Source organism: Pseudophryne corroboree, chromosome 8 (assembly GCF_028390025.1).
Source record: "Pseudophryne corroboree isolate aPseCor3 chromosome 8, aPseCor3.hap2, whole genome shotgun sequence".
In the NCBI taxonomy this organism is placed as follows: domain Eukaryota; kingdom Metazoa; phylum Chordata; class Amphibia; order Anura; family Myobatrachidae; genus Pseudophryne; species Pseudophryne corroboree.
In genome coordinates, this window is record NC_086451.1 from 19,247,312 (window position 1) to 19,258,862 (window position 11,551).

General features: G+C 50.0%; 1 protein-coding gene across 2 annotated transcripts in view; it reads left to right on the forward strand.

Annotated features, from left to right (window-relative positions):
- Positions 1–11,149, forward strand: part of PHF19 (PHD finger protein 19) — an 80,500-nt gene extending 69,351 nt beyond the window's left edge. For both annotated transcript variants that reach the window (XM_063935987.1, XM_063935988.1), the window contains exons 13-15: positions 8,642–8,727; positions 10,401–10,496; positions 10,617–11,149. In XM_063935987.1, the coding sequence (XP_063792057.1) occupies positions 8,642–8,727; positions 10,401–10,496; positions 10,617–10,974 (540 nt within the window). In that variant the 3' untranslated portion in view covers positions 10,975–11,149. The remainder of the gene's footprint in view (positions 1–8,641; positions 8,728–10,400; positions 10,497–10,616) is intronic.
- Positions 11,150–11,551: the final 402 nt, after the last annotated feature.

Genomic DNA, 11,551 nt, shown 5'->3' on the forward strand with positions numbered 1-11,551 from the left:
GTAGACGCTCTGGTAACACCGTGGGTGTACCAGTCAGTGTATGTGTTCCCTCCTCTGCCTCTCATACCCAAGGTACTGAGATTGATAAGATGGAGAGGAGTAAGCACTATATTCGTGGCTCCGGATTGGCCAAGAAGGACTTGGTAACCGAAACTTCAAGAGATGCTCACGGAGGATCCGTGGCCTCTACCTCTAAGAAGGGACCTGCTCCAGCAAGGACCCTGTCTGTTCCAAGACTTACCGCGGCTGCGTTTGACGGCATGGCGGTTTTGAACGCCGGATCCTGAAGGAAAAAAAGGCATTCCGGATGAAGTCATCCCTATCCTGATCAAAGCCAGGAAGGATGTAACCGCAAAACATTATCACCGCATTTGGCGAAAATATTTTGCGTGGTGCGAGGCCAGTAAGGCCCGACGGAGGAAATTCAACTGGGTCGATTCCTACATTTCCTGCAAACAGGAGTGTCTATGGGCCTGAAATTGGGGTCCATTAAGGTTCAAATTTCGGCCCTGTCAATTTTCTTCCAAAAAGAACTAGCTTCAGTCCCTGAAGTTCAGACGTTTGTAAAAGGGGTACTGCATATACAGCCTCCTTTTTGTGCCTCCAGTGGCACTTTGGGATCTCAATGTAGTTTTTGGGGTTCCAAAAGTCACATTGGTTTGAACCACTTAAATCTGTGGAGTTAAAATATCTCACATGGAAAGTGGTCATGCTGTTGGCCCTGGCCTGGGCCAGGCGCGTGTCAGAATTGGCGGCTTTATCCTGTAAAAGCCCTTATCTGATTTTCCATTCGGACAGGGCGGAATTGAGGACTCGTCCTCAGTTTCTCCCTAAGGTGGTTTCAGCGTTTTCACCTGAACCAACCTATTGTGGTGCCTGCGGCTACTAGGGACTTGGAGGACTCCAAGTTGCTAGACGTTGTCAGGGCCCTGAAAATATATGTTTCCAGGACGGCTGGAGTCAGAAAAACTGACTCGCTGTTTATCCTGTATGCACCCAACAAGCTGGGTGCTCCTGCTTCTAAGCAGACTATTGCTCGTTGGATTTGTAGTACAATTCAGCTTGCACATTCTGTGGCAGGCCTGCCACAGCCAAAAATCTGTAAATGCCCACTCCACAAGGAAGGTGGGCTCATCTTGGGCGGCTGCCCGAGGGGTCTCGGCTTTACAACTTTGCCGAGCAGCTACTTGGTCAGGAGCAAATACGTTTGTAAAATTCTACAAAATTGATATCCTGGCTGAGGAGGACCTGGAGTTCTCTCATTTGGTGCTGCAGAGTCATCCGCACTCTCCCGCCCGTTTGGGAGCTTTGGTATAATCCCCATGGTCCTTACGGAGTCCCCAGCATCCACTTAGGACGTTAGAGAAAATAAGAATTTACTTACCGATAATTCTATTTCTCATAGTCCGTAGTGGATGCTGGGCGCCCATCCCAAGTGCGGATTGTCTGCAATACTTGTACATAGTTATTGTTACAAAAATCGGGTTATTATTGTTGTGAGCCATCTTTCAGAGGCTCCTCTGTTATCATGCTGTTAACTGGGTTCAGATCACAGGTTATACGGTGTGATTGGTGTGGCTGGTATGAGTCTTACCCGGGATTCAATATCCTTCCTTATTGTGTACGCTCGTCCGGGCACAGTATCCTAACTGAGGCTTGGAGGAGGGTCATAGGGGGAGGAGCCAGTGCACACCAGATAGTCCTAAAGCTTTCTTTAGATGTGCCCAGTCTCCTGCGGAGCCGCTATTCCCCATGGTCCTTATGGAGTCCCCAGCATCCACTACGGACTATGAGAAATAGAATTATCGGTAAGTAAATTCTTATTTTTTTTTTTCTTCTTTTTTTGAACTTTTTCATACTTCACGATCCACGTGGACTACGATTGGAACGGTAATCTGTGGCGAGCGAAGCGGCAGTGGAGTGCGGCACTTTGCCCGAAGCATGGCGAGCAAAGCGAGGGGACACGGTGCACTAATTGGGCTTGCCGGTCACTGTACGCAGAAAACGACACAAAACCCCCCACTCATGTCGATCTTTTGACCTGTCGACCTAGAAACCCTGTCGACCTAGAAACCCTGTTGACCTTCAAACTGTCGACCTAGTGACTGTCGACCTATAGTGGTCGACCCAAACATTGTCGATTTGATGATCCACATCCATCTGACAGCTCATCCCCCTGTGTTTCTATATATCTGTGCGGAGTAAGGGGTTCTTCCGTCATGGGAACGGCTATCCGTCATCATATAGCCGTATGTCTGCTCAGTGTTGTATCTGTAACGGGTGCAGGGTGTGCAGTGGACGAGGGGGCGACTTCCTCTGTGTCTGCTGAAGACCTGTCCACAGTTTTCTATACGTCCTCCTGATAACTCCCACTCACTGGGCACGGAATGCCAGCGCACGTGGTAATGGTCACCCGTAAAATGTATTTCTCTGACGTCCTAAGTGGATGCTGGGGACTCCGTCAGGACCATGGGGATTAGCGGCTCCGCAGGAGACAGGGCACAAAAGTAAAAGCTTTAGGATCAGGTGGTGTGCACTGGCTCCTCCCCCTATGACCCTCCTCCAAGCCTCAGTTAGATTTTTGTGCCCGGCCGAGAAGGGTGCAATCTAGGTGGCTCTCCTAAAGAGCTGCTTAGAGTAAAAGTTTTGTTAGGTTTTTTATTTTCAGTGAGTCCTGCTGGCAACAGGCTCACTGCATCGAGGGACTTAGGGGAGAGAAGTGAACTCACCTGCGTGCAGGATGGATTGGCTTCTTAGGCTACTGGACACCATTAGCTCCAGAGGGAGTCGGAACACAGGTCTCACCCTGGGGTTCGTCCCGGAGCCGCGCCGCCGACCCCCCTTGCAGATGCCGAAAAGTGAAGGTCCAGAAACGGCGGCAGAAGACTCTTCAGTCTTCATAAGGTAGCGCACAGCACTGCAGCTGTGCGCCATTGTTGTCAGCACACTTCATAGCAGCGGTCACTGAGGGTGCAGGGCGCTGGGGGGGGGCGCCCTGGGCAGCAATGATAGTACCTTATTCTGGCTAAAAATACATCACATATAGCCCCTGGGGGCTATATGGATGTATTTAACCCCTGCCAGGTCTCAGAAAAACGGGAGAAGAAGCCCGCCGAAAAGGGGGCGGGGCCTATTCTCCTCAGCACACAGCGCCATTTTCCCTCACAGAAATGCTGGTGGGAAGGCTCCCAGGCTCTCCCCTGCACTGCACTACAGAAACAGGGTTAAAACAGAGAGGGGGGGCACTTATTTGGCGATATGTATATATATATTAAAATGCTATAAGGGAAAAACACTTATATAAAGGTTGTCCCTGTATAATTATAGCGTTTTTGGTGTGTGCTGGCAAACTCTCCCTCTGTCTCCCCAAAGGGCTAGTGGGGTCCTGTCCTCTATCAGAGCATTCCCTGTGTGTGTGCTGTGTGTCGGTACGTGTGTGTCGACATGTATGAGGACGATGTTGGTGAGGAGGCGGAGCAATTGCCTGAAATGGTGATGTCACTCTCTAGGGAGTCGACACCGGAATGGATGGCTTATTTAAGGAATTACGTGATAATGTCAACACGCTGCAAGGTCGGTTGACGACATGAGACGGCCGGCAAACAAATTAGTACCTGTCCAGGCGTCTCAAATACCGTCAGGGGCTGTAAAACGCTCATTTACCTCAGTCAGTCGACACAGACACGGACACTGACTCCAGTGTCGACGGTGAAGAAACAAACGTATTTTCCTTTAGGGCCACACGTTACATGTTAAGGGCAATGAAGGAGGTGTTACATATTTCTGATACTACAAGTACCACAAGAAGGGTATTATGTGGGGTGTGAAAAAACTACCTGTAGTTTTTCCTGAATCAGATAAATTAAATGAAGTGTGTGATGATGCGTGGGTTTCCCCCGATAGAAAATTATTGGCGGTATACCCTTTCCCGCCAGAAGTTAGGGCGCGTTGGGAAACACCCTTTAGGGTGGATAAGGCGCTCACACGCTTATCAAAACAAGTGGCGGTACCGTCTCCAGATAGGGCCGCCCTCAAGGAGCCAGCTGAGAGGCTGAAAAATATCCTAAAAAGGTATATACACACATACTGGTGTTATACTGCGACCAGCGATCGCCTCAGCCTGGATGTGCAGCGCTGGGGTGGCTTGGTCGGATTCCCTGACTGAAAATATTGATACCCTTGACAGGGACAGTATTTTATTGACTATAGAGCATTTAAAGGATGCATTTCTATATATGCGAGATGCACAGAGGGATATTTGCACTCTGGCATCAAGAGTAAGTGCGATGTCCATATCTGCCAGAAGATGTTTATGGACACGACAGTGGTCAGGTGATGCAGATTCCAAACGGCACATGGAAGTATTGCCGTATAAAGGGGAGGAGTTATTTGGGGTCGGTCCATCGGACCTGGTGGCCTTGGCAACAGCTGGAAACTCCACCTTTTTTACCCCAAATCACATCTCAGCAGAAAAAGACACCGTCTTTTCAGCCTCAGTCCTTTCGTCCCCATAAGGGCAAGCGGGCAAAAGGCCAGTCATATCTGCATAGGGATAGAGGAAAGGGAAGAAGACTGCAGCAGGCAGCCCATTCCCAGGAACAGAAGCCCTCCACAGCTTCTGCCAAGTCCTCAGCATGACGCTGGGGCCGTACAAGCGGACTCAAGTGCGGTGGGGGGGTCGTCTCAAGAGTTTCAGCGCGTAGTGGGCTCACTCGCAAGTGGACCCCTGGATCCTACAAGTAGTATCCCAGGGGTACAGACTGGAAATTCGAGACGTCTCCCCCTCGCAGGCTCCTGATGTCTGCTTTACCAACGTCTTCCTCCGACAGGGAGGCAGTATTGGAAACAATTCACAAGCTGTATTCCCAGCAGGTGATAATCAAAGTACCCCTCCTACAACAAGGAAAGGGGTATTATTCCACACTATATTGTGGTACTGAAGCCAGACGGCTCGGTGAGACCTATTCTAAATCTGAAATATTTGAACACTTACATACAAAGGTTCAAATCAAGATGGAGTCACTCAGAGCAGTGATAGCGAACCAGGAAGAAGGGGACTATATGGTGTCCCTGGACATCAAGGATGCTTACCTCCATGTCCCAAATTGCCCTTCTCTCCAAGGGTACCTCAGGTTCGTGGTACGGAACTGTCACTATCAGTTTCAGACGCTGCCGTTTGGATTGTCCACGGCACCCCGGGTCTTTACCAAAGTAATGGCCGAAATGATGATTCTTCTTCAAAGAAAAGGCGTCTTAATTATCCCTTACTTGGACGATCTCCTGATAAGGGCAAGGTCCAGAGAACAGTTGGAAGTCGGAGTAGCACTATCTCAAGTAGTTCTACGACAGCACGGGTGGATTCTAAATATCCAAAATCGCAGCCGTTTCCGACGACACGTCTGCTGTTCCTAGGGATGGTTCTGGACACAGTCCAGAAAAAGGTGTTTCTCCCGGAGGAGAAAGCCAGGGAGTTATCCGAGCTAGTCAGGAACCTCCTAAAACCAGGAAAAGTGTCAGTGCATCATTGCACAAGAGTCCTGGGAAAAATGGTGGCTTATTACGAAGCGATTCCATTCGGCAGATTCCACGCAAGAACTTTTCAGTGGGATCTGCTGGACAAATGGTCCGGATCGCATTTTCAGATGCATCAGCGGATAACCCTATCTCCAAGGACAAGGGTGTCTCTCCTGTGGTGGTTACAGAGTGCTCATCTTCTAGAGGGCCGCAGATTCGGCATTCAGGATTGGATGCTGGTGACCACGGAGGCCAGCCTGAGAGGCTGGGGAGCAGTCACACAGGGAAAAAATTTCCAGGGAGTGTGATCAAGTCTGGAGATTTTTCTCCACATAAATATACTGGAGCTAAGGGCAATTTACAATGCTCTAAGCTTAGCAAGACCTCTGCTTCAAGGTCAGCCGGTATTGATCCAGTGGGACAACATCACGGCAGTCGCCCACGTAAACAGACAGGGCGGCACAAGAAGCAGGAGGGCAATGGCAGAAACTGCAAGGATTTTTCGCTGGGCGGAAAATCATGTGATAGCACTGTCAGCAGTGTTCATTCCGGGAGTGGACAACTGGGAAGCAGACTTCCTCAGCACAACCTCCACCCGGGAGAGTGGGGACTTCATCGGGAAGTCTTCCACATGATTGTGAACCGTTGGAAAAGACCAAAGGTGGACATGATGGCGTCCCGCCTGAACAAAAAACTGGACAAGTAGTGCGCCAGGTCAAAAGACCCTCAGGCAATAGCTGTGGACGTTCTGGTAACACCGTGAGTGTACCAGTCGGTGTATGTCTTCCCTCCTCTGCTTCTCATACCCAAGGTAGTGAGAATTATAAGACGTAGAGGAGTAAGAACTATACTCGTGGCTCCGGATTGGCCAAGAAGGACTTGGTACCCGGAACTTCAAGAGATGCTCACAGAGGACTCATGGCCTCTGCCGCTAAGAAGGGACTTGCTTCAGCAAGTACCATGTCTGTTCCAAGACTTACCGCGGCTGCGTTTGACGGCATGGCGGTTGAACGCCGGATCCTAAGGGAAAAAGGCATTCCGGAAGAGGTCATTCTTACCCTGGTCAAAGCCAGGAAGGAGGTGACCGCACAAGATTATCACCACATGTGGCGAAAATATGTTGCGTGGTGTGAGGCCAGGAAGGCCCCATGAAGAAATTTCAACTCGGTCGTTTCCTGCATTTCCTGCAAACAGGAGTGTCTATGGGCCTCAAATTGGGGTCCATTAAGGTTCAAATTTCGGCCCTGTCGATTTTCTTCCAGAAAGAATTGGCTTCAGTTCCTGAAGTCCAGAAGTTTGTCAAGGGAGTACTGCATATACAACCCCCTTTTGTGCCTCCAGTGGCACTGTGGGATCTCAACGTAGTTCTGGGAGTCCTAAAATCACATTGGTTTAAACCGCTCAAATCTGTGGATTTGAAATATCTCACAGGGAAAGTGACCATGCTGTTGGCCCTGGCCTCGGCCAGGCGAGTGTCAGAATTGGCGGCGTTTGTCTCAAAAAAGCCCATATCTGATTGTCCATTCGGACAGGGCAGAGCTGCGGACTCATCCCCAGTTTCTCCCTAAGGTGGTGTCAGTGTTTCACCCGAACCAGCTTATTGTGGTACCTGCGGCTACTAGGGACTTGGAGGACTCCAAGTTGCTAGATGTTGTCAGGGCCCTGAAAATATAGTTTCCAGGACGGCTGGAGTCAGGAAAACTGACTTGCTGTTATCCTGTATGCACCCAACAAACTGGGTGCTCTTGCTTCTAAGCAGACGATTGCTAGTTAGATGTGTAGTACAATTCAGCTTGCACATTCTGTGGCAGGCCTGCCACAGCCAAAATATGTAAATGCCCATTCCACAAGGAAGGTGGGCTCATCTTGGGCGGCTGCCCGAGGGGTCTCGGCTTTACAACTTTGCCGAGCTGATACTTGGTCAGGGGCACACCCTGCCTGAGGAGGACCTGGAGTTCTCTCATTCGGTGCTGCAGAGTCATCCGCACTCTCCCGCCCGTTTGGGAGCTTTAATATAATCCCCATGGTCCTGACGGAGTCCCCAGCATCCACTTAGGACGTCAGAGAAAATAAGAATTTACTTACCGATAATTCTATTTCTCGTAGTCCGTAGTGGATGCTGGGCGCCCATCCCAAGTGCGGATTGTCTGCAATACTTGTACATAGTTATTGTTACAAAAATCGGGTTATTATTGTTGTGAGCCATCTTTTCAGAGGCTCCTCTGTTATCATGCTGTTAACTGGGTTCAGATCACAGGTTATACGGTGTGATTGGTGTGGCTGGTATGAGTCTTACCCGGGATTCAAAATCCTTCCTTATTGTGTACGCTCGTCCGGGCACAGTATCCTAACTGAGGCTTGGAGGAGGGTCATAGGGGGAGGAGCCAGTGCACACCACCTGATCCTAAAGCTTTTACTTTTGTGCCCTGTCTCCTGCGGAGCCGCTAATCCCCATGGTCCTGACGGAGTCCCCAGCATCCACTACGGACTACGAGAAATAGAATTATCGGTAAGTAAATTCTTATTTTTTCAGTCCGATGTGCTTTTGGTTCCCCTCTGTGTATACATGAGTCCTGTCTGTGTATAGATGACAGCGTTTCATGGGAGATATTACAAAGAGTCCGCTGCAGCGGGTGGTCTTCTGTTTGCCGGCGGTCGGGCTCCCGGCGCTCAGTATACCGGCGCCGGGAGCCCGACCGCCGGCTTACCGACACTTATTTTCCCTCGTGGGGGTCCACGACCCCCATAGAGGGAGAATAAAATAGTGTGGCGCACGTAGCGCGCCACCGTGCCCGTAGCGTGGCGAGCGCAGCGAGCCCGCAAGGGGCTCATTTGCGCTCGCCAAGCTGTCGGTAAGCCGGCGGTCGGGCTCCCGGCGCCGGGATGCTGGTCGCCGGGAGCCCGACCGCCGGCCACCCGTAGTGAACCCCGCTGCAGCTGGGCACAGTGGTGGCAGCGTCAGGACTGTGACTGTAGCGTCTTCCTGCTCCCGTGATGCAGCGACAGCCGGAGGAGCCTATAGCAGAACATGTTACTTATTGACTTATATCCCGTTCAGTCCGCACGGCTGTATAACCGGATGCTGGGAGCGGCGCAGTAACCTCACTCCCCCCTTTATGCGTTGCAGAGCGACTTTACGTCTGCGTGGAGCACAAATCACCATCTGGCCAGCATCTTTGATTTTACCCTGGATGAAATCCAAAGTCTGAAAAGGTATATAATATACAGTATACAGTATATAATATATAACATGAGAGTAAAGCATTGAGGTTAGATGCACATGAGTATGACTTGTGCTGTAAGTTCATCGCTCAGACCGATATCATCTATAGATGTTCATGTATTTATTATTTATCTATTGCCAGTTATTTATATAGCGCACACATATACTGCAGCGCTTTCCAGAGACTTTTTCTGTCATTCACATCAGTCCCTGAACCAGTGGAGCTTACACTCTATGGGGGTAATTCAGACCTGATCGCAGCAGCAAATTTGTTAGCTAATGGGCAAAACCATGGGGGTCATTCCAAGTTGATCGCTCGCTAGCTAGTATTAGCAGCCGTGCAAACGCTATGCCGCCTCCCACTGGGGAGTGTATTTTAGCTTAGCAGAAGTGCGAACGATTGTGCAGCCGAGCTCTGCAAAAACAGTTTGTGCAGTTTCGGAGTAGCTCTGAACCTACTCAGCGCTTGCGATCACTTCAGCCTATTCGTATCCGGATTTGACGTCATACACCCGCCCAGCGAACGCCCAGCCACGCCTGCGTTTTTTCAGACACGCCTGCGTTTTTGCAAACACTCCCTGAAAACGGTCAGTTGACACCCAGAAACGCCCCCGTCCTGTAAATCTTCTTGCGGCCGCCAGTACGAAGGAAAACTTCGCTAGAACCTGTGCACAACCACAGAGAGCTTTGTACCCGTACGTCGCACGTGCGCATTGCGGGGCATACGCAGAAATGTCGTTTTTTCACCTGATTGCTGCGCTGCGAAAATTGGCAGCGAGCGATCAACTCGGAATGACCCCCCATGTGCACTGCAGGTGGGGCAGATGTAACATGTGCAGAGAGCGTTAGATTTGGGTGTGGTGTGTTCAAACTGAAATCTAAATTGCAGTGTAAAAATAAAGCAGCCAGTATTTACCCTGCACAGAAACAATATAACCCACCCAAATCTAACTCTCTCTCTGCACATGTTACATCCGCCCCCCTGCAGTGCACATGGTTTTGCCCAACTGCTTACAAATTTGCTTCTGCGATCAACTCGAAATTACCCCCTCTATTCCCTGTTACATGTACACACACTAGGGCTTATTATTTTTGGCAGAAGCCAAATATCCTAGCAGTACGCTTGTGGGAGGAGGCCAGAACACCTGAAGGAATCCCAAATTACGGGAAACACACAAACTCCACACAGATGTAGCACTGGTCGGAATCTAACCCATGTCTTCAGTGAAGCAGCAAAGCTAACCACTGCACCACCATGCTGCCCGTGATATTGCGCCCACTTCTGCCATTTCTATGTATATTAGAAGGCACTGTAAATGCAGCAGACGAGCATTGTTCTATAGATCTCAGAAATCGTGTCTGTAATAATTTAGCGCAGGGGGGGCCATTATTCCTTATAATACACAGGTTTCCCTAGTGAGCACTCATGTGTTTATACATATATTATGTGCAGGAGTTTATACGCATATTAGCATCACTTGTGCGTTATACACATAATATAGCCAGTTTTGCATTGTGCGTCCATCTTTCTTATCAGAGCTATACAAATGTGACCTAATGGAGGGGGCTGTGCGGACAGGCTGGGTCTGCATACGTAATATAACGGTAACTCATACAATAAGGGCTTCCCCGTCTTACTGTCGCTCATGTCATTGTCTTTCAGTGCTAGTTCTGGACAGAACTTCACATCGGATCTGGATTCCAATGATGCGGCCAGCACCTCCGGCTCTGCCTCCACCAGCCTGTCGTACGAGTCGCGGTAAGCGGGGGGCGCCATTCTCAATCCGCAGGTGTATCATCTGTGCCGCTGTTGGCGGTCACCGCCTGCGGTGTTTAAACAATTGCCGTTACATACTAAAGCCTTCTCTTCTTCTTACAGAGGTCACGTAGGGAGCAGGAAGAGGAAGCTGACCTCGAAGCTGCACACTTCCTTCGAGTCGAAGAGGCGGCCCGCGGATCTCTCAGACAGAGCCAACGGCTGTGGCCCTGAAGCCGTAGAGTACACCCGGACCTCGGCCTTCCCTGACAATGGCCTAGGCTGTCACACCCTAACCCTGACTGAAAGCATCAGTGAGGACGACCGGTCTCTGCCTCACCTCAAAACCTCCATCACAAATTACTTTGGCGCTGCGGGGAGGTTGGCGTGTGGAGAAAAATACCAAGTGCTGGCGCGGAGGATCACCCCCGAGGGCAAAGTCCAGTACCTGGTAGAGTGGGATGGAACCACGCCATATTGACCCCGATCGATAACTAGAAGTATATATTGTGTATGTTAGTAATAACCAAAGGAAGGTTCGCTGAGGACGCTGGGGAGGTTTTCTCGTAGGTAATGAGAGGCTCGGTGAGTTGCTTCGGACACTTTTCATGAATTATTGCTGCAAATATGAAGAAAGCACTTATACAAGGTACAAATGCTGATTGGCCTTTTTTTGGGATTTATTACTGACAGTTTTTACTGACGTTTGTTTGCAATACACACACTGAACTGAGCGGCAGGGAGGCTTACTGGCACATTTTTTAGAACCAAAGACCTCACTACACCCCTTATAAACTCCTCCGCGTGCTGGGGAGCAGAAGCATTTCGCAGAGAGGATTATAAAGATTATGGAGAACAGAGCGGGAAAAAGCGAGACGGGATTTACTGACTGGTGAACCTCATCTGTAATGATTCTCATTTTATATCTGCCTCTCCATTGGTCGTGCGGGGCTACAGACAGCTGGTACTCCCAACAGCTGGCAGTCTCCACTGTCTACAGACTATAGAGAAGGGCGACAGGACTATTGTACCCCTGCAGGCAGAGGCGTAGCCAGAAC